Below are 21,566 nucleotides of genomic sequence, written 5' to 3' on the forward strand. Positions count from 1 at the left end.
ATCGAGTCATTTGCACTCCAGCCAGGGCGAGACTCTGTCTCAAAAAAAAAAAAAAAAAAAAAAAAAGGCGTGGTACCGCATGCCTCTAGTTTCAGCTACTCCGGAGGATCGCTTGAGCCCAGAGGTGATCGTACCACTGCACTCCAGCCTGCGCGACAGAGCAAGACCCTGTCTTAAAACAAAGCAAAACAAAACAAAACAAAAAATTCTTGGGAACTGAGCACTGCTTGTCCAGCTCATTGAGTTTCTGTAGACAAACTGTAGGAACTGGCACAGCAAACTGGCCACAAAGATGTTAGGGGCGTGGATAGCAGCTGCTTGAGCTGCCTGCTGTCCGAGACTCCTGTATGTCATCGCGCAGCGTGGGATTTTGCGGCTTCCTGACAGCCCTGGCTGTCGCTTGACTTGATCCTGAGTTTCACCAAGCCACGAAGGACTAGCGTCCCTCTCTCCTATCTCAAGGGCATTAAGCCTGTCTGAAGTAGGAGAGTAAAAACTTACACGCAGTTCCCAACTTTACGTGTCGTGACTAGGGAGGGAATTGACGGTCGCACAGTTTACCTAGGCCAAACTGGGCCACAGCCGGACAAGGAAGTAGCAGATCTCTCAAGCGCGGTTCCTTCGCTGCGCTCCACCCACACCAGCACCGGCCAAACGACCTCTCCTGTAAGAGGGAGAACGTCCCGGCGACACTTCCGGCCCCGCCTCCTGAGGCGGAAGCAGAGTCCCAGGCAGCTCCTCCGGTGCCTGGGACTAGTTCCGAGGGTGGTTCCGAGGCTGACTGCCCTGCGGCGGCGTGGCTCGCAGTCGTCAGCATGGACCGCACTTGTGAGGAGAGGCCCGCTGAGGATGGGAGCGACAAGGACGACCCAGACTCCATAGAAGCCCCTACCCGGATCCGGGACACTCCGGAAGACATCGTGCTGGAAGCTCCGGCCAGTGGGCTGGCGTTCCATCCGGCCCGTGACCTACTGGCTGCAGGGGACGTGGACGGGGACGTGTTCGTGTGAGTGCGAGGCAGGGCCGGGGGCGCTGGGTCTGGAAGCTCCCCGGGGATGGAGCTGGGAACAGGAGAGAGGAGAGAAAGTTGCAGGGAGACAAATTTTGCGTGATTGATTGGGTCCGATTCATTCAGTAACATTCAGCTCTTATATCACACCAATCTGTTGAAAGAACTGGAATGTCGTGACAGAGCCCAGAGACCGTAGTAGGACAAAAAGCCCTTTAAGGCCTTGTTATTTCCCAGCGGATTATTATTTATTTACTTACCTATTTATTTTCGAGACGGAGTCTCGCTCTGTCGCCCAGGCTGAAGTGCAGTGGCGCGATCTGAGCTCACTGCAACCTCTCCCTTCCGGATTGAAGCAAATCTCTGCCTCAGCCTCCTGAGTAGCTGGGATTACAGGCGCCCGCCACCATGCCCGGCTAATTTTTTTTTGTATTTGTAGTAGAGACGGGGTTTAACCATCTTGGCCAGACTGGTCTTGAACTTCTGACCTCGTGATCCACCTGCCTCGGCCACCCAGAGTGCTGGGATTACAGGCGTGAACCACTGCGCCCGGCCTCCTACCGGATTATTATATTGTGCCCGAAATAGGCTCAGCAGACTCCTTTAATTGATTTTTCAAACCACAAATCTTGGCTCACGCCTGTAATCCCAGCACTTTAGGAGGCCGAGGTGGGCGGGTCACCTGAGAGGCTGGAGCTCGAGATCAGCCTGTCCAACATGGTGAAACCCCGTCTCTACTAAAAATACAAATATTAGCCGGGTGTGATGGCGCAGGCCTGTAATCCCAGCTACGCGGCAGGCTGAGGCAGGAGAACTCGGGCAGTGAAGGTTGCAGTGAGCCAAGATCGCGCCACTGCACTCCAGCTTGGACGACAGAGTGAGACTCAAAAAGAAAACAACATAAGCCAGGTGCGGTGGCTCACGCCTGTAATCCCAGCACTTTGGGAGGCTGAGGCGGGCTGACCATGAGGTCAAGAGATCGAGGCCAGCCTGGCCAACATGGTGAAACCCCGTCTCTACTAAAAATACAAAAATTAGCTGGGCATGGTGGCACAGGCCTGTAGTCCCAGCTACTTGGGAGGCTGAGGCAGGAGAATCACTTGAACGCAGGAGGCAGAGGTTGCAGTGAGCTGAGATCGCGCCACTGCAGTCCAGGCTGGCGACAGAGACTCCATTTAAAAACAAAAAAACAAAAAAACCAAAAAGAAAACAACATAAATCTGAGCAGACACTCCCTTGATTAAAACCCTTCAATGGTCTGCTTTTAGGATTTAGTACAAATTTCTCAATCCCGCTTTCAACGCCCTGACCATCTGTGCTCATTCATCCATACCTTTTAAAAATATATCTTGGGGCAGGCGTGGTGGCTCACACCTGTAATCCCAGCACTTTGGGAGACCAGGTGGGGTATCACCTGAGGTCAGGAGTTGGAGAACAGCCTGGCCAACATGGTGAAATCCCGTCTCTACTAAAAATAGAAAAATTAGCTGGGTGTGGTGGCGGGTGCATGTAATCCCAGTTTCTCGGGAGGCTGAGGCAGGAGACTCGCTTGAACCTGGGAGGCAGTGAGCTGAGATGGTGCCATTGCACTCCAGCGGGCAACAAGAGCAGAACTCCGTCTCAGAAAAATAAAAATAAAAAAATCTTGAAACCTCAGCCCCTTTGCACATGCTATTCTGTCCGGAAAACTCCTTTCTCCTCACTTTTACCTACTATCTCTGAGTTCCCAGGATCTCTTCCCTCTTCCTCTATCCCCAGACTAAAATTGGTTACCTATTAGATGCTGCCATGACACCAGGTGACATGGTACCTTTCCCTTAGTAATGAATGGTTGGTAACCATATATCCGTTTGTGTAATTATTTGAATGCTGTCTCCTTCACTAATGTTTTTCAAATGTCTTTGACCTTGCCTCTCAGAGAAATACCTTTTACATTATATATGCTGATACAATTTCTGATTTTATTCTATTATTGTGTGCATGTACACAAAATGCTGATTGTAGCTTACCAGTCTGTTATATGAGTAGAATGTGAAAAAACACTGTTCTGGAGTGTAATCTGTCGTCGGTTTTGTTCTCTATTTTATCTCCAGCCTCTAGTTTAGGGTAGGTGCTCAATACGTGTTTGACTTTGAACAAAAGATACAAGTTAGAGGCAGTGGAAAACTTGAAGATGCTGTGCTTATCAGATTTACTTAATGAACTTAAACCTCAACGCCCCCCGTTAGCTGTAATGGCCTTGAGTGTGTTAACTTCTGTATTTTCATCTTTGAAGGGGAATTATACCTACCCTTGCAGAGGGGACAAATTTGCAGTACAGTGCAATTTTACAGTTCCCTTCTACTACTATCCATATTTATGGTGCCAGGCACTTGGGAGTTGCCCTAGACATCCACCTTTCTTCACATTGCACACAACTTTGTTGCTTCCCTTGTCTTAAAAAAGGTTCTGGAGGAAAATTCTTGGTTCTTCCCTTCCCCACCCTCAGCCATGACTATTGTGAAGAGGTTCCTTTTCGGAGGATTAAATTCAAACTTCTACTTGGCTCACGTGGTCTCATGCCCACCCCAGCCCATCTTTCCAGATTTAGTCATGCTACTCTCCTGCTGCAAGGAACCCTCCTCATTCCTTATCTCTGCTGCCTCCAGTATCTAGCCCTTGCTCTCGGCCAGGTAAACTCTACTCTTGTATGATCCAACCCACATGTCACCACCTTAGCTTTCCAGGGCTCTCTTCTCCCTTCCCAAGTATTCATTCAATCTGTGAATGTTTATTAAGCTACTTTTTCATGTTCGGCACTGGGACAGAGAAAATGAGCAGGCTCAGTTCTGCCCACCTGGAACTCACTGGCAATTAAGCATGTATTCATTCTGCCCTTTTTGAGGATCTGCTCTGAGGCAGGCACTGGGAGTATTCTGTAAACAGTACTCACCTCAAAGTTGTTTACAGGCTGGTGCCTCTTCCCCGCCTCCATTTTGATCCTGCCTCTTTTTTAGCACGTACTCTCAATGTACTGTAATTGTGGCTTTCTGTAGCTCCTGCAGACCTGAAGTGCAAGAGCCTGCTCTACCGTACTGATTTTTACATTTCTAACTTCTGGGGCTGGTTTTTTGTCATTGATGTAAGAAATATTTCCTTCACAGTGGTCCAGACCCAATCGTTGTCCAGGCTGGGGCTTTCAAAGATGATAAAGAGGGGTTGGGTGGGATCACAAAGAAATGTTGAGCAAATATACCTTGAATTAATATATATTGAAAAAAGCAAGACCTAACATTTCAAACTCACTGAAAATGGAGAAATGAGATGGTAAACTTTGGGCTTGGAGGTGTAGAAGCAGGAACTCCTAGGTAGGTGGGAAGGCTGCTCTGTCTAGTTGGTCTCTGCACTCAGTGCAACCCAGGATGGGTCTGGAGTCATTTACTCTCCTTCCCCTCTCCCCAGCTTTTCCTACTCTTGCCAAGAGGGAGAAACCAAGGAGCTATGGTCATCGGGTCACCATCTCAAGGCCTGCCGAGCTGTGGCCTTCTCTGAAGATGGGCAGAGTGAGTACTGGGGAAGACAACCAGCAATGTGGTGGAAGGGAGCAGTGAGCAGCACCATGACCTGGGCACCTTTTCCCCAGAGCTTGTTACTGTCTCCAAGGACAAAGCCATCCATGTTCTAGATGTGGAGCAGGGCCGACTAGAAAGACGTGTTTCCAAGGCTCATGGGTAAGGAGAACAGCCAATTCTGTGTATGTGCATGGAGGTGAAGGGTAAGGACCAGGAGGTCCCCACTGGGACAGAGATGCTCCAAGAAGTTCTACATCTGTGTCTCTAGTGCCCCCATCAACAGTCTTCTGCTGGTGGATGAGAATGTTCTGGCCACTGGGGATGACACGGGTGGTATCCGTCTCTGGGACCAGCGGAAGGAAGGCCCCTTAATGGATATGAGGCAACATGAAGAGTACATCGCAGACATGGCTCTGGATCCAGCCAAGAAGCTGCTGCTGACCGCCAGGTACAACCTCAAATCTGCCTTGCCTCCCCTCCTCTCCCTGTGAAATGTCTTCCTCACATGGACCTTGTGTCTAAGCCTATTGCTCTACTCTCTACAGTGGGGATGGCTGCCTTGGAATCTTCAATGTTAAGAGGCGTCGGTTTGAGCTGCTCTCAGAGCCTCAGTCTGGGGATCTGACCTCTGTCACCCTTATGAAAGTATAGCTGGGTATGGTGGGATGGAGGGGTGTATGCTGGGGGCTTAGTCTAAGGCAGCTTCCACATCGTTTTCCCTATTTCCCTGCAGTGTGGGAAGAAGGTGGCCTGTGGCTCCAGTGAAGGTACCATCTACCTCTTCAACTGGAATGGCTTTGGGGCCACAAGTGACCGCTTTGCCGTGAGAGCTGAATCTATTGACTGCATGGTTCCAGTCACTGAGAGTCTGCTGTGTACTGGCTCCACTGATGGAGTCATCAGGTGAGGGAAGCCTGGACAGCCCTTAGGTCACAGGAAGGGCAGACCCAGTTAGCCAGTACTCAACACTGTTGTTTCCCTGCCCAGGGCTGTGAACATCCTACCGAACCGAGTGGTGGGCAGTGTGGGCCAGCACCCTGGGGAGCCTGTGGAGGAGCTGGCCCTTTCCCACTGTGGCCGCTTCCTGGCCAGTAGCGGCCATGACCAGCGCCTCAAGTTTTGGGACATGGCCCAGCTGCGAGCTGTGGTGGTGGATGACTACCGTCGGCGCAAAAAAAAGGGAGGACCACTGCGGGCTCTGAGCAGCAAGACTTGGAGCACTGATGACTTCTTCGCAGGACTGAGGGAAGAGGGAGAAGACTCCATGGCTCAGGAAGAAGAGGAGGAGACTGGGGATGACAGTGACTGAGGGAATGAATTGAATCTCAAGACAGGTCCTCACCAGGCAAGAGTCTTGCTTATTGAGCTGCATCCCCAGAGAAGATATTATTTTTTTAAAAGACAGGGTTTTGCTGTCATCCAGGCTGGAGTGCACTGGCTTGATCATGGCTCACTGCAGCCTCAATGTGCCCAGGCTCAGGGTGTCCTTCCACCTCAGCCTCTGGAATAGCTGGGACTACAGGTGTGCACTACCACACCAGGCTAATTTTTAAATTTTTTTTGGTAGAAACGGGTCTGTGTTGTCCAGGCTCGTCTACAACTCCTGGACTCAAATGATCCACCTGCCTCTGCTTCCCAAAGTGCTGGGATTACAGGCACGAGCCACCACACCTGGCCAAAAAATATTTTTTTGAGATAGGATCTCACTCGGTCACCCAGGCTGGAGTGCAGTGGGTTGACCATGGCTCACTGCATCCTTGACCTCCCCAGCTCAAGTGATCCACCTCAGCCTGTCTGGTAGCTGAGACTTGGCATGTGCCACCATGCTCGACTAATTTTTGTGATTTTTTTTTTTTTTGGTAGAGACTAGGAGTTTCACTATGTTGACCAAGCTGGTCTTGAACTCCTGGATTCAAGTGATCCTCCTGCCTTGGCCTCCCAAAATGCTGGGATTACAGGCATGAGCCACCGTGCCTGGCTGGATATGAATTTTTTTTTTTTTTTTTTTGAGACAGGGTTTCGCTCCTGTTGCCCAGGCTCGAGTGCAATGGCATGATCTCGGCTCACTGCAACCTCCGCCTCCTGGGTTTCAAGTGATTCTCCTGCCTCAGCCTCCCAAGTAGCTGGGATTACAGGTGTCCGTCACCACGCCAGGCTAATTTTTGTATTTTTAGTAGAGACAGGGTTTCTCCATGCTGGCCAGGCTGGTCTCGAACTCCTGACCTCAGGTGATCCACCCGTCTCAGCCTCCCAAAGTGCTGGGACTACAGGCAAAAGCCAACACGCCTGGACTGGATATATATTTATAATACCCTACAGTGTAGCACAAGAAGATGCATTCAAAGCGCTGATATGAGGAAGTACTTGCCCTGTAGCAGCTATTCACTCTATCAGTATAAGACAAACTCTAAGCTAGGGCAAGATAGCACAGACACAAGTATATACTAACCAGGGGTTTAATATAAATACAACCAGCATAGAAAGAAACCAAAACCCGAATGCCATGTGGTGGAGCCAAAGGGCAGAATTTCTGACCCCTGTGGCTCAGCTGCCCCTCCCCGCAAATAAAAACCAACAAAGAAGACAAATCAGGACAATAAAGAAGATTCATGCTAAGCTATGGCAGAGGGGGGAAGGTATGATCGGGTGGGTGTGGGACAAGGAATGGCCATGGAAGACCACAGGGTAGCTTGGACCCTGGGCTGGGAGGGGGAGAGCAAGGCCCCTCACCACAACTTAAGCCAAACCTAAGCTGCCCCAGGTGCCGTAGGTCCCTGTCCCAGCAGGGAGGCTGATGGCCTGGGCCCATGCCTCTCCCTACCTTTGGGAGTCAGATAGTGGCCACCCAGGCCTGCTGGGCTGGGGCCTGACACAGGCTCTGCCTACCCATTCAGGCTGCCTGTGGAGAGAGAATGGAGTCACTGTTTAACCATGGTACCTGCCTCAGCCCCAGCAGACCACAGGAGGCTGGCCCCAGACTCACTGAGTGCCTGCAGCAGCCGAACAGACACAGCATCCTTGGCCACCTCATGCCCATCCTGGCCATCTAGGGTCAGCACAACCCAGATGAGGCCACTGAAAGGCACCGGATGCCCAGGAATCACCACCTGATACCAGAAGCGGTGCCAGCCAGCAGGTCCTATGCCCAAACACTTAGTGAGGAACACAGGGCTGCCCAGCTTCATTCGTTGGCACAGCAACTGCAGGGTAGCCCGAGCCCCTTGGGACCCTAACTTGTCCCTTGCCAAGGCCAACTGGCTGCCCTCTGGTTGTGGGGGCCGCAAGGAGGGACCCACAAGCTGCTGGCGGAGTCGCTGCTTCAGGTCTGGCTTGAGCCACTCCACAGCCACCTGCTCTCCACAGAGGTGTGACTGCCCTGCAGGAAAAAGGTAAAGATAAGGGCAGGTCCAAACCCTGGGCCCAAGCCTCCAGGTTGTGAGCCCTTTGGAGCTACACAGTCCTGTAATGTGTAGCCTTCGCATTTCCTGGTAGTGTGACCATGGGTAAGAAAAGACAAGCCTTCAGGCTCCATTATTTGCAAAGGGAGTATAACACAACTGCTACCTTACAAGTTTCCTTGGAGAAGTACTGGTTAATGCAGGCTTTGTCTGCCTCATAACCATCATAATGGCTAATCTTTACTGCCAAAAGTTGCTGTAAGTCAGTCAGTATGCTAAATACCATACACCCATTATGTTACTTAATTCTCACAACCGTCTGAGGAAACAAATACTATAGTAAAAGGCTCAGTTGGGTTCCCTTGAGCAAATCAATTTCTCTAACAGTTTCCTCACAGCTCCAGGGTCCTGTGCCTATTATGCGGTGTGGGTGTGGGGGAATGTTGAGGATTAAGTCAGGAGATAATGCTCGGGAAGTGCTACCAATTTAGGTAAGTGGTGGTGGTAGCACCATTGGAAGTTTTAAAACTCTGAGATCAAATAGTAAAGGGTTGCAAATTCTGGCATGTTTGACTCCAAGATCTTGTAACTTTAACAGCTATGCTCAGTGTAAAGTGCCTGGCAGAACGCGTTTGGCCCCAACCAGCCCCCGGCCACAGCCTACCTTCCACCAGGGCCTTTTTGGCCATGGCAGCGGCCCGGTGAGAGCTGAATTTGAGCAGAGCGATCTGCCCAGGCGCCGGTCCGGGGCTGGGCAGCAGCCGCGCCTCCTGCAGGCCGGGACCCAGCGGCTGCAGCGCGAGCAGCAGCGCGCTGCGGGTCAGATTCAGCGGCAGGCCGTCAACGCTCAGCTCACACTTCTCGGTGCTGCGGCACACGAGCAGCGGGCAGGACGGCCGCAGCGGATGGTTGTGCAGCGTGGCGATGGCGGCCTGCGCGCCGCGCCGCGAGCTATAGCGGGCATAGGCGAAGCCGCGGTTCAGGCCGCTGAAGGTCATCATCAGGCGGAACTCGTAGAGGCGACCCACGCGCTGGAACAGCGGGATAAGCTGGTGCTCGTACACATCCTGAGGCAGCCGCCCGATGAATACCTCTGACCCAGCTGGCGGCGGGCTGCCCACCCAGCCTGTGGGAAGCGGGTATGCAAGGCCACCGTCAGGCGACGCTTTCGAATTCTGAGCCCACGGACCCAGCGCGCGGGGGTGGGAAGCGATGTGAACCAAGGTTTGTGAAATGGGCTTACACCCGTACCCTGGGTGGTTGGCATAATTAGGTGACTGCGCTAACGAAGGGGCTGGCACAGAGTAGGTACACCTTGAGATTGGCCCCCTCCCTCGACGGGGCGGGTGGGCGTGGAGCCACAGTTCCTCCTTTGCTGGGGGATATAAATCCGGGTAGTTTACAGTTCCTGACAGTGAAGGCTGGGGCAGCCCCTCCCCCAAAGGGGGTTGGTGTAGCCGGACAGGCAGAGGGGCTGGGACTACCGTACCTGGGGGTGGCCCGCCATACTTCCTCTGCCCGTTCACCTGCACCAGGCGGATGCCTGTCTCCCTGACCCACGCCTCCAGCGCCGCCTTGTTCTCTGGATTCACCCTCTCACACCACAGCTGAGAGGGAAAGGAAGGTTGGAATGGCGGATCGCCAAGTCCACCCCCCACCTCTTCTGTGGGTACTGGGGTCCCTAGAGCCGACCCCCGCTCCGACGCCGGCCCCCAAGTCGCCAGCCGCTTACCTCACAATCCCGCTTGGACTGCATGGCCCTCCCGCTGGCCCCCTCCTACCCTCTTTATAACTTCCTCCCCACCAGCCTCTGGAAGCTTCCCTACCCCTCCACCCCGCAAGCTCTTATTGGCTCTGAGCGCGACCCCGCCTCCCAAGGGGGTGGAGGTATCCACTGCACGTGCGCCGCCCGGGCTTCGCTCAGACCCTCAGGTGAAAGCTGCAAATTAGTGGGTGAGTACCTACGGGGACTGCCTCCCGAGGAGGAGGAGCTCCCAAGCCGCAGGGTGGACGCTGGAGACAAGAACCTCAGGGTCACAAGTTTACTGTCTTTCTCCCTTTTCCATCCCTACATTGGTCTGCCGGGGAAGGTGGGGCTAGGCATCAGTGACACGCAGGCTCTGGTTGAGGTTGAGACATTTTATTGGACCTTTGGCAATTGGTAGGGAGGCATCTGCTCCAACTGGTGCGAGGCCGTGTAGATGAGACCATCTCAGGCTGGGTCCTTGTAGCCCAGGAGCACAGACTGGACTAAGCCCCCAGGGCCTTGTATGCAAAAGGTGTAGTATCTGGCCATTTTTGCCAGTAATAATCAATAAAATAACCATAATAAAAATTAAAGTCTCTGTTCTGACCAGTCTTCAGGTCTTCCTGCTGAAACGGAAAAGTGCAAAGCAGTTGAAGTACATATGCAGTTTGTCTTAACCTCAAATAGTACCAGTCCCACTTCCTTTCCTCTGATAGATTGCTCAGTTCAGCAGATGCAGAGGGGCTGGCCTGTTCTCCTTTTGATTTCCTCCACAAGGTCTTCTCTTCGGACATTCACCTGGCCAGGATGGGAGAAGAAGGTGGTATAAGCATCTTCCATTCCACTGCTGCCCGAGTGCCTAGTTTCCTCTAGCCCTCTAGGCATCAGTCTCAGCTGGGAGCAGGAACCTAATTAAACACCTCAGGCTAGAGTGTGCCTCTTGGGGGAGCCAACAAAACATAAGGTATATGCAGGGACGGAGATCTCACCCTACTAAGACTACAGTAACAGGTTAAGCTCTCAAGTCTTTTATGGTTGTACTAATATCAATGCCAGGCTTTTTCTCAGGTCTTGAATGGGCATAGGCCTGCCAAAATGGCATACATTCTCTGTCCCTTAGCCTTCCTGCCCGCTTCCCTTACCTCTTCTCTGCTAGTCACTGAACGGAGCTTGATGACCCCATCCTTGAGTTCCTGCTCGCCAATGATAGCCACCAGTGGGATGCCTGCCTCCTCACAGTACTGCAACTGGTTCAAAAGCTTTGGGTTCTTCTTGTACAGCAGCTCAGCCTGCAGGGGACAAGAGCAGAAGAGGAAGGCTGGCTTCTGCTGTCCTCAGGGACAGAGGGTGTCCAAGCTGGCACCTTGTTCTTAGCTCCACTTTTGAGAAGTAATGGCAGGATCCATTATGGGTGAGCTTTTATTCAGTTTGTGCCCAGCACACTCAAGTTTGCTGCCACCCTGGGGCTTGCCTCCCATACCTTGATCCCAGCATCCCACAGTTCTGAGACAAGCTTTAGTCTTTCTTCTAGCAGCTTCTTCTGTGCAGATGCCACAAGTACCTGTGTCTCCGTGGTCCGTACTTTCTCCTCCAAAGCCTGGGGAAGGGGCAGATAAGAGTCAGAGAGCTGGGCTAACACCTTCAAGGAGCAAACAAAGCAGGCTTTAGTCAGGATTTTGAGACCAGGCCCAACTCAGCTCTACCAGGGCAGGGGCCCTGTCTTCTCATCTAGCACCTTGGGCATAAGGTAGCTTTTAGCAGATATGAGGACTGAACTAACTTGTACATAGGATGTGTCAGAATAACTAACTTAGGGTAAGAGTAAAGGTAGCTTTTTTACAGTAACTTCAAACTTATCTTCATGTAGTACTTTTTTTTTTTTTTTTTTTGAGACAGGGTCTCTGTCACCCAGGCTGAAGTGCAGTGGCATGATCACTGCAGCTTTTTTTTTTTTTTTTTTTAATCTGTAGAGATAGGGTCTCACCATGTTGCCCAGACTGGTCCATGTAGTACCTTAAGGGTCCATCAAAGCATTCACACAGAAGTACTACTATGAGCCTACCCCAACTAGATCACCCTTGGCAGTTTTAGTCCCCACTTACTATCTACCCATTTATGACACTGTGCCTCTCGCACTTCAGTTACAGGGCACAGGCGTGTATATGGGTATGGGGAAAGGAGAATGCTGCTGCTGCTTCCCTTGTCTTTTTCAGGAAAACTATTTTCATAGTTCTTACAATGTAAGATGCCTACTGGAAGAATGATCTCAACTGGGAAATGGGTGGTTTCCACCCTAGAGAAAAGGCATAGACCGTGGGGAGGTTGCCAGAGCATTTCCCAGAGGATGAAATGCAACCAGCCACTTAAGACCAGCAGCAACAAAGGAGGGCTTGAGGCCACGAGAGGCTTCCTTGGTGTTACTCTAGGTGCTGGAGAGTCACGGTAGCCATGTGAGGGATCCCAGGGCCTCAGACACATGCTTCCCATTTAGACACAATATTGCAATGTGGTTAGTGGCAAGACTTTGGAGTCAGACCGCGTGGATTCAAATTCTGACTCTACCACTTACAAGTTTCATGGCCTTAAGCAAATTATTTGATCTATAATGCTTCAGTTTTCTCATCTGGAAAATGCAATTAATAAAATTAGCTACTCTCACGGGCTGTGGTAAGAATTATATTTTGATAATGCATGAAAAGCACCAAGCACAGTGCCTGGCACAAGGCACTAAAATGTTAAGTATTCTGTATCATGAGGAAGATCTAAGTCTTGGATACAGCAGCCCACGTTTGTGACAGCCCTGAAGGAAGCAGAGACCCAGAGCAGAGGATTTAGTGGAGAAAGACGGATTAAAGATCCATAAAACTGACCTATAATGGGGTAGAAATCTGTGAAAAAGAGCAATAATCTTTTCTCCATTTCTGTGAGATGTTCCCTACCCAAAGCAGCACCACTCACTCCCTTGGAGATCAGATAGCTTAGGTGCCACCACCTGCTCAGACTGTCTTCTACCCACCCCGTAGGACCTACCTCTAGTCTCTGTTCCACGATGGAGAAAATCCGCTCCACCCCAATGCTGAGCCCCACACATGGCACCTTGCGCCCTTTGGGGTCGAACATGCCCACTAGCCCATCATAGCGCCCTCCAGCAGCCACACTGCCCACACCCAGGGGCTCTTCCCCTGCCTGGGCTGGGGTCTGTAGCAGCACTGCCTCATAGATCACCCCAGTGTAGTAATCCAGCCCTCGAGCAAGGCTAAGGTCAAAGGAGATCTGTGGAGATAAGAACATGGTCAGTGCCAGATTAAGATGAGGGATCTGAAGCCCCAGAGCTCAGAAGGGATCCCATCCCCAACTTGACTCACTTTGTCATCAATGCCAAATAGGGTCAGATACTCAAAGAGCAGTTTCAGGTCTCCCAGGCCCTCCAAGGCCTGCTTGTTTTGGGATAGTTTAGGATCCTGGAGCAGCTGTTCCACTAGGGATACCCCACCTGGGGAGACAGACTTGTGAGTGAGGCTGACAAGCAAACAAAAAAGGTAAGGGGGGTTGATCTTCTTGCCTGGACTCTAGTTGCCCATACATGTGTGTGTACATATACATATACACACTCACTCTCCTACGTACATACACAGAAGAGTTTCAACTTTAGGACTGAGGGCAGTTGGATGGCTGCTGAGGAGGCTTGGTTCTGTTCCTCACCATGCTGCTGGACATAGTCCCCAATGCGGTCAGCCACCTCGGGTGCAAGGCCCTTCTCTCCCACCATCTCATTCTTCACCTCTTCCCAGGACACCTAGGCAGACAGACACCAGTCAGAGACCTCTGCGCAGCTTCTGCACCACAGAGCAGGTATGTACTGTCCTCAGGGAACAGTCTTGGAGCAGTAGCTGCCCATGAGCCTACATCCTGGGGCTAACCTTCCTCTGGTGGGTATAAAGGCATGCGCCTCTCTCTCTCAATCTTGTTTTCCATTTCCCAAGGCAGGGTGGGATTTGGGAAAAGAAGTCAAGTACTTGGGTTGTTACCTTGTCCAGCTTGTCTACTGAGGAGCAGATGGTACGGAACTTGCTGTCAGAAACACCACAGATGGCAAACATCCCATCTAGAATACGTCGATCATTTACCTGCAAGGAATCAATGCATAGTGCGGAGGGAATCTCTTTTCTTACATGACCTGCGATAGTCATGGTCACTTGGGCTACTGGTCCCTCTGCACAAGGATCTTGTGAGAGGCCAGGCCCAACTTTGCCCTCCCAGCCTTGTCAGCACTGACCTTGACCAGGAAGTCGCCTATCTGAAGTGAACTCAGGATCTCGCACATGATCTTCAGGCACTCTGCATCAGGGATCATGGGATCAAAGTTCCCAGCAATGTCAAAATCCTGCAGGGAGAGGGTTAGCCAGAGGTCTTCAGGGATTCACCTTTCTGAAGGGGGGACTCTGGGAGCTCTGTCCTCTAGGAAGGCCTGGTTGCACTCAAGCATAGACTTTCTCTTTCATTTTCTTATCATCAGCCCAGAGGTAAACCCCAGCATCCTTGGGCTTCTCACCAGTTTTGGTTTCCTTTCTATCTACTGGGCTATTCCTTCATTTTCTACTTCATCATCTTAACTCCTCCTACTGGGTGGGGTGATTATATGGCTTTAGTGCTTAGCCATTTTCCCTATTCATCCAGAAGCCCTGGCATCAGTCTGGATGATTTGATGTATCAAAGCTAATTTCCTTATTCTCTGCTGTGATCCTATCACTGTGGTTTAAAATAAAGAGCAATGGACCAAGAGTTCTAGTCCTGACTTTGCCTTTCTTACCCCTATGATCTCTTCATCTGCGGGTATCAAGTTGACTCATATGTAAAATGGAGAGACTTTATTCTCCTCCTCCACCACAGGGACATTGTGAAATCTGCATGAAAACACCATAGAAGAGGCTGGGCGCGGTGGCTAACACCTGTAATCCCTGCACTTTGGGAGGCCGAGGCAGGCGGATCATGAGATCAGGAGTTTGAGACCAGCCTGGCCAACATGGTGAAACCCTGTCTCTACTCAAAATACAAAAAATTAACTGGGCGTGGTGGCAGGTGCCTGTAATCCCAGCTGCTCAGGAGGCTGAGGCAGGAGAATCATTTGAACCCAGGAGGCAGAGGTTGCAGTGAGCCGAGACTGCACCACTGCACTCCAGCTTGGGCAACAGAGCGAGACTCCTCAAAAAAACAAAAAAAACCACCATAGAAACCTAAGAGCATTATCTGGGTCATCCAATTTGCTCAGGACACTGTTGAGTACTCAATAGATTCTGCTGGCTTGAGAAAGCCCCAAGTAACCCATCCTGCCCCACGGTTTCCCGACACTCACACACTGGTAGAATTCCCGGTATCGGCCGCGGGTCATGGCTGGGTTATCCCGCCGATATACCTTTGCTATGTGGTAGCGTTTAATGTTGGTCAGTTTATTCATTGCCAAATACCGAGCAAAAGGAACCTGTTGACAAAGAGTTAAGGAGAAAGCCCCTCCTATCACTGTCTGCAAGTTGATTATCATCACCAACATAAGTTGGGGTCTAACCCCTCCCTATGTGGGTAAAACTGCCACCCATAAGATTAATAGCACTTACGAACATCAGAAAGCACCAGCTGTGCTACCACATGAGGCAGCTGAAGGCTCAAAAAAGATTAAGGCACTTTTCTCTTTTGTAGTGTTGACTGGACTTTTCTGAGCATGGCAAGGGGCTGGACAGGTTGGCCACAGACCAGAAAAAGGCCCCCATATGGGATTTCTAAGCAGATGATTCTCTGTGTAGCTTAGAGACAAGGGAAATGTGTTGCTGGTCCATTAAGGCGAATTTTGTCCACTGGACAGGGCAGGGGAGAGGTATTCTGGAGCCAGGGGATGACTGTAGAGTTGGAACTGGGCCCTGACATCAAGCTGAGGTCTCACTCAGGATTCAGAAGATTTCTAAGGGTGTGTATGCTCTGTTTAGCCAAAGTCCCACTCCTGGTTTAGAGAAATAATTCCCCTAATCGCCAAAGGCCTCATATTTGATCCTACCTACCCTACCATTCTTAAACCTGAGCCAAGTGAGTGCCAATCCATCCAAAGTCTCAAGTGCCCAAGTTTAGAAAGATACAGTGAGGTCATAGCGAAGGGACAGGAGCTCCCCGCCCTGGTCCTTCAGGTCATAGATAAGCTTGGAATCTTCCCCATACTTTCCCGTCAGTGTTTCCTAGAGAAAACATAAATAAATGTGGTCATAGTAATAAATATAACAATTTAAAAGGAAATTTTAAAAACAAACATGACTGATTCCAACTTGTCTACATTTCCCTCTGCTCTTTATCCCAATTCTTAGGTGTCTGATGTAGTTATCATTGAAAGGAAACATCAATTTTGTGTTTTTTGTATTTTGATTTTGTAACAGAGCTGTAGTATTTTTTTACATATTTTTCTCTTAAAAATCTTTTTTTCTTCAGACTCAACTTCTCAGCATGAATTTTTTTTTTTTTTTTTTTTTTTGAGATGGTGTCTCACTCTGTCGCCAGGCTGGAGTGCAGTGGCGTGATCTCGGCTCACTGCAACCTCTGCATCCCGGGTTCAAGCGATTCTCCTGCCTCAGCCTCCCGAGTGGCTGAGACTACGGGCAGGTGCCACCATGCCCAGCTAAGTTTTGTATTTTTAGTAGAGACAAGGTTTCACTATGTTGGCCAGGATGGTCTCGATCTCTTGACCTCGTGATCTGCCCGCCTCGGCATCCCAAAGTGCTGGGATTACAGGCGTGAACCACAGCGCCCGGCCTGAAGTATTTTTAAAAGATGCATAAATTCCAGTGAGAAGAAGCTCTGTACTTACTTCCTCCCTAATGTTATACTGTTAGATGTTTAGGTTATTCTAATTTTAGAAAAAAATGTTTTAGGCCAGGCATGGTGGCTCACACCTGTAATCCCAGCACTTTGGGAGGCCGAGGCGGATGGATCACCTGAGGTCAGGAGTTCGTGACCAGCCTGGCCAACATGGTGAAACCCTGTCTCTACTAAAAACACAACAATTAGCTGGGGGAGGTGGTGGGCATCTGTAATCCTAGCTATTCGGAGGCTTAGGCAGGAGAATCGCTTGAACCTGGGAGGCAGAGGATGCAGTGAGCAGAGATTGCACCATTGCACTGCAGCCTGGGTGACAAGAATGAAACTCCGTCTCAAAAAAAAAAAAATGCATAACATTTCAATATCTAATATTTAGGTATATAGCTCTTTTTTAAAAAAAAGTGTTTTTCTTGATGATAAACTACTAGGAATGGGTTATCAGACCAACAAACATAAATGTTTTTATGATGCCTGAGATTCGAATAATGTCAAAAGTAAAAACTGAGGAATGTCTTAAGGGCATTACAGCAGTCCTTGCCCTGTGATGTCTATAATTGGTAATAGCATATTTTGCTCACCAGGTTGGCAAAGATTAAAAAGCCTGAAACTTCCCAGTACGTAGTATCAGAAACAGTCACACACTAGTGTTATGGGCTGAACTGTATCCCCCTGCCCGACCCTCCCCAATTCATTTGTTTAAGTCCTAAATCCCAGTAACCTCTGAACATGACTACATTTGGTGATAGGATCTTTAAAGAGATGATTAAGCTAACACGAGGTCTCCAAGTTGGGCTCTAATCTAATATGTTGTTGTAAGAAGATAAAATTTAGACAGGGACAGAGGAAGGACGATGTAAAGACAAAGGGAGGCTGGGCGTGGTGGCTTATGCCTGTAATTCCAACACTTTGGGAGGCTGGGGTGGGCGAATCACTTGAGGCCAGGAGTTCAAGACCAGCCTGGCCAATATGGTGAAACCCCGTCTCTACTAAAAATAGAAAAATTAGCCAGGCGTGGTGGCGCACGCGTGTAATCCCAGCTACTTAGGAGACTGAGGCAGGAGAATCGCTTGAACCTGGGAGGTGCAGGTTGCAGTGAGATAAGGTCGTGCCACTGCACTCCAGCCCAGGCAACAGAGCGAGACTCTGTCTCAATTTAAAAAAAAAAAAAAAAGACAAAGGGAGACGATGGCCATCTACAAGCCATGAAGAGAGGCCTGGAACAGATCCTTCCTTTATGGGCCTCTGAAAGAACTAGGCCTGCCAGCATGTTATGTCAACGTCCAACCTCTGGAACTGTGAGAAAATACATTTGTGTTGTTTAGGCTACCCAGTCTATGGTACTTTGTTATGGTAGCCCTAGCAAACTAATACAATAGGTAAAAACAGTCTCATAAATATGTACAATTATATATCAATAAAAAAAGACAGGTACTACATTGATGAAGGAAACAACAGGTAATTTCAGACAGGTTTATAGACTAAAGGCAATAAACCAGCTCATTGTGATAGAGGGAGAACAGCTACTTTAAATAGGTGGTTGGAGAAGACTACTTGAGGAGTGGCATTTTAGCTGAGCTCTGAAATTAAAATCTGGCTGGCTGGACATGGTAGCTCATGCCTGTAATGTCAGCACTTTGGGAGGCTGAGGAAGGAGGACCACTTGAGGCCAGGGGTTTGCAAGCAGCCCGGGCAACATAGCAAGACCTCTGTCTCTATTTGTATTTATGTTTTTTGAAAAAAGGAATTAAAATCTGCAGTCTCTAGTATAATCTGAAATAAATCATGCAAAGAGCTAAGGAAAGGGAGTTCAGGAAAAGGGAAGAGCAAGAACAAAGGTCCGGAGGTACAAACACACTGACTATGTTCCAAGAGTTGGAAGAAGACCAGAGTAGCATAGTGGGCAAGAGGAAAAATAGCATTAGCATGAGATGAGGTAGGAGAGGCAGTGGCCAGATCACCTAGGGCTCTGTAAACCTGAGTAAAGAGTTTGGGTTGTACTATAAGTGCAGTGGGAATCACTGGGTTTGAAGCAGGTAGTAATGCAATCTTGGTTGGTTGGTTTGTTTTAGAGACAGGGTCTTGCTACATTGCCCAGACTGGAGTATGGTGGCTATTCACAGGCACCACCATAGCACACTACAGCCTTGAACTCCTGGGATCCAGTGATCTTTCTGCTTCAGCCTCCTGAAAAGCTGGAACTACAGGTGTGCCCAGTTGCAATCTGGTTTTTAATAGCAAAGAACTAGTAACAACCTCAGAGTCCATCAATAGGAGAGTGGTTGCATATTTATGTATGTATGGTTTGGACGAATCTAGAAAACATCCCAAGTACAAACGCCCTGCAATACAATGTAGACAGGACCCAGACCACTCCAAAGAATGGCTCTCTTTTGGAAGCTGCTGGCCACAACCAACATAATAAAAGACAGGGCCTCTCCCTCCAAGCCATTCTTGTCCCGCTTGTTATTGGAGAAGACTGGTCTGTGTCCACAACAGGAGTGGGCCCTTTGGACCCTCACTCTCTTGTTGTCATCTTCTTTGTTATTCAAATGCCCACTCATCTACAATTGTAGTTTCTTTTTGCCCTTTCCTCACCTTTAGTTCAAATACAGGTGTATCAATGACTTCTGCACCATGGCGCTTGAAGCAACGGATGATTACGTCAAACACCTTCTCACGAACGGCCATCTGCCGGGGACTATAGTCTCTTGTGCCCTTGGAGTTGAAATCAGCCAGAGAACCAGAAATGAGGTTTGAAAACCAAGAACAATACATTTTGAAAATATAAAAGGATGACTTCAATAATGAAAAAGCAAATCCTGCTCTAAACAGATTTTCCTACAGGCCACTGAGTTTTAAAACAAGTACAAATAATTCCCTATTAATTCCCACACCATTTGCTATCTGCCTTACAAACTCCATTCCCTTTTAAGCTTGGGGTCTATTTTCTAAAATTCTTAGAACTCTTTAAGTCATTTTCCTAAAAACTCTTTCTGGGATAACAGAACATTTCCTGGCCTAATAACAAACACCAACCTGAGGCCGGGCACAGTGGCTCATGCCTGTAATTCCAGCACTTTGGGAGGCCAAGGCGGATGGATTGCCTGAGGTCAGGGGTTCGAGACCAGCCTGGCCAACATGGTGAAACCCCATCTCTACTAAACAATACAGAAATTAGCCGGGTGTGACGCCTCGCCCCTTGTAGTCCCAGCTACTTGGGAGGCTGATGCACGAGAATCCTCGAACCTGGGAGGTGGAGGTGGTTGCAGTGAGCCGAGATCGTGCCATTGCACTCCAGCCTGGGCAACAGAGTGAGACTCTGTCTCAAAAAAAACAAACAAATAGTGGTGGCGGGTGCCTGTAATCCCAGCTACTCGGGAGGCTGAAGGCAGGGAGAATTACTTGAACCTGGGAGGCGGAGGTTACAGTGAGCTGAGATTGCGCCACTGCACTCCAGACTGAGCGACAGAGCAAGACTCCATCTCAAAACGAAAAAACAAAAAACAAAAAAAAAACCAACCAGTCGGGCATGGTGGCTCACGCCTGTAATCCCAGCACTTTGGGAGGCCGAGGTGGGCAGATCACAAGGTCAGGAGATCAAGACCATCCTGGCAAACCCTGTGAAACTTTATAACAGGTCTTTCAAATGTTGATACATTTCATTATACAATATCAGGAAGCCTTATTTATTTACATCACCTCAGATCTCATCAAGAAAGTCTTTTTTTTTTTTGAGATGGAGTCTCACTCTGTCACCCAGGCTAGAGTGCAGTGGCGCGATCTTGGCTCACTGCAACCTCTGCCTCCCGGGTTCAAATTATTCTCCTGCCTCAGCCTCAGCCTCCTGAGTAGCTGGGACTACATACAGGTGTGTGCCACCACGCCCGGTTAATTTTTTGTATATTTAGTACAGATGGGGTTTCACCATGTTAGCCAGGATGGTCTCGATCTCGTGACCTCATGATCCGCTTGCCTCAGCTTCCCAAAGTGCTGGGATTATAGGCGTAAGCCACCTTGCCCAGCCTGGTTTTTTGTTTGTTTTTGACACAGAGTCTCGCTCTGTCACCCAGACTGGAGTACAGTGGCATGTTCTCGGCTCACTGCAACCTCCACCTCCCAGGTTCAAACGATTCTCCTGCCTCAGCCTCCCAGGGAGCTGGGATTACAGACATGCGCTACCATACCTGGCTAATTTCCGTATTTTTAGTAGAGACGGGGTTTCACCATGTTGGCTAGGCTGGTCTCAAACTCCCGACCTCAGTGATCTGCCCACCTTGGTCTCCCAAAGTGCTGGGATTACAGGCGTAAGCCACCACACCCAGCAGAAAACTCTTTAATTATTGGGAAGCTGTCAAGCTTATGATGGAAGATACAAGTTTTCTAAAATTCTTTTTTTTTGAGATGGAGTTTCTTGTTGCCTAGGCTGGAGTGCAATGGCGCGATCTCGGCTCATGGCAACCTCCACTTCTCGGGTTCAAGCGATTCTTGTGCCTCAGTCTCCCTAGTAGCTGGCATTACAGGCACGTGCCACCACACCCGGCTAATTTTTAGTAGAGATGGCGTTTCTCTGTGTTGGTCAGGCTGGTCTCAAACTCCCAACCTCAGGTGATCCGCCCGCCTTGGCCTCCCAGAGCGCTGGGATTATAGGCATGAGTCACCACCAGCCCAAGTTTTCTAAAATTCTAACTTTCACTTGAATATCTGAATTTTATCACTGCCTACAGGCACTGTCAGATGTCTTCCCTGAGGTGACAAGGCTCACTTCGTTCATTGTTGTAAAAATGTCTGCCAAATATTTAAATTTGAAAAACCATAATTTATCTTTCAGTTGTTAATTCAAATAAAACAAGATGTTCTATGAAAAAAGTAGCTCCTGGCTGACATGGTGAAACCCCGTCTCTACTTTAAAAATACAAAAAACTAGCCGGGCGAGGTGGCGGGCGCCTGTAGTCCCAGCTACTCGGGAGGCTGAGGCAGGAGAATGGCGTGAACCCGGGAGGCGGAGC

General features: G+C 49.5%; 3 protein-coding genes across 10 annotated transcripts in view; 1 reads left to right on the forward strand and 2 right to left on the reverse strand.

The window, feature by feature from the left end:
* Positions 1-574: 574 nt before the first annotated feature.
* On the forward strand, positions 575-8,524 carry WDR55 (WD repeat domain 55). Of its 2 annotated transcripts, XM_011965076.1 has the most exons (8): positions 575-1,006; positions 4,451-4,551; positions 4,632-4,719; positions 4,829-5,008; positions 5,106-5,205; positions 5,294-5,463; positions 5,548-5,905; positions 7,455-8,524. In XM_011965076.1, exons 1-7 carry the CDS (start codon positions 816-818, stop codon positions 5,867-5,869), a joined length of 1,152 nt encoding a protein of 383 aa, XP_011820466.1. In that variant the 5' UTR covers positions 575-815; the 3' UTR covers positions 5,870-5,905; positions 7,455-8,524. The 2 variants fall into 2 exon arrangements, with proteins under 2 accessions (XP_011820466.1, XP_011820465.1); XM_011965075.1 differs by lacking the exon at positions 7,455-8,524 and having other exon boundaries at positions 5,548-7,141.
* DND1 (DND microRNA-mediated repression inhibitor 1) lies at positions 6,999-9,758 on the reverse strand. The gene is made up of 4 exons (XM_011965074.1): positions 9,691-9,758; positions 9,448-9,565; positions 8,623-9,084; positions 6,999-7,936 (listed from the first exon to the last, which is right to left on the reverse strand). Exons 1-4 carry the CDS (start codon positions 9,712-9,714, stop codon positions 7,479-7,481), a joined length of 1,062 nt encoding a protein of 353 aa, XP_011820464.1. The 5' UTR covers positions 9,715-9,758; the 3' UTR covers positions 6,999-7,478.
* Positions 9,759-10,086: 328 nt separating this feature from the next.
* HARS (histidyl-tRNA synthetase) overlaps positions 10,087-21,566 on the reverse strand; it is a 16,553-nt gene continuing 5,073 nt past the window's right edge. For 2 of the 7 annotated variants that reach the window (XM_011965086.1, XM_011965082.1), the window contains exons 3-13: positions 19,156-19,275; positions 15,831-15,926; positions 15,059-15,184; positions 13,982-14,089; positions 13,734-13,832; positions 13,408-13,501; positions 13,071-13,198; positions 12,736-12,978; positions 11,186-11,302; positions 10,848-10,994; positions 10,087-10,503 (exon numbers count right to left, since the gene is read on the reverse strand). In XM_011965086.1, the coding sequence (XP_011820476.1) occupies positions 10,432-10,503; positions 10,848-10,994; positions 11,186-11,302; positions 12,736-12,978; positions 13,071-13,198; positions 13,408-13,501; positions 13,734-13,832; positions 13,982-14,089; positions 15,059-15,184; positions 15,831-15,926; positions 19,156-19,275 (1,350 nt within the window). In that variant the 3' untranslated portion in view covers positions 10,087-10,431. The remainder of the gene's footprint in view (positions 10,504-10,847; positions 10,995-11,185; positions 11,303-12,735; positions 12,979-13,070; positions 13,199-13,407; positions 13,502-13,733; positions 13,833-13,981; positions 14,090-15,058; positions 15,185-15,830; positions 15,927-19,155; positions 19,276-21,566) is intronic. The other 5 variants (XM_011965083.1, XM_011965088.1, XM_011965087.1 and 2 more) reach the window with 5 other exon arrangements.

This window comes from Mandrillus leucophaeus, unplaced genomic scaffold, assembly GCF_000951045.1.
Source record: "Mandrillus leucophaeus isolate KB7577 unplaced genomic scaffold, Mleu.le_1.0 Scaffold714, whole genome shotgun sequence".
Classification (NCBI taxonomy): Eukaryota; Metazoa; Chordata; class Mammalia; order Primates; family Cercopithecidae; genus Mandrillus; species Mandrillus leucophaeus.

Excerpts from the sequence above, each read along its gene's own strand:
- WDR55 (XM_011965076.1), top strand. The coding sequence starts at position 816 with ATGGACCGCACTTGTGAGGAGAGGCCCGCTGAGGATGGGAGCGACAAG. Across the intron at positions 5,206-5,293 it reads CCTCTGTCACCCTTATGAAA|TGTGGGAAGAAGGTGGCCTG; the intron begins GTATAGCTGGGT and ends ATTTCCCTGCAG. Across the intron at positions 5,464-5,547 it reads TCCACTGATGGAGTCATCAG|GGCTGTGAACATCCTACCGA; the intron begins GTGAGGGAAGCC and ends TTCCCTGCCCAG.
- DND1 (XM_011965074.1), bottom strand. The coding sequence starts at position 9,714 with ATGCAGTCCAAGCGGGATTGTGAG. Across the intron at positions 9,566-9,690 it reads AGTCCAAGCGGGATTGTGAG|CTGTGGTGTGAGAGGGTGAA; the intron begins GTAAGCGGCTGG and ends TTTCCCTCTCAG. Across the intron at positions 9,085-9,447 it reads GTATGGCGGGCCACCCCCAG|GCTGGGTGGGCAGCCCGCCG; the intron begins GTACGGTAGTCC and ends CGCTTCCCACAG.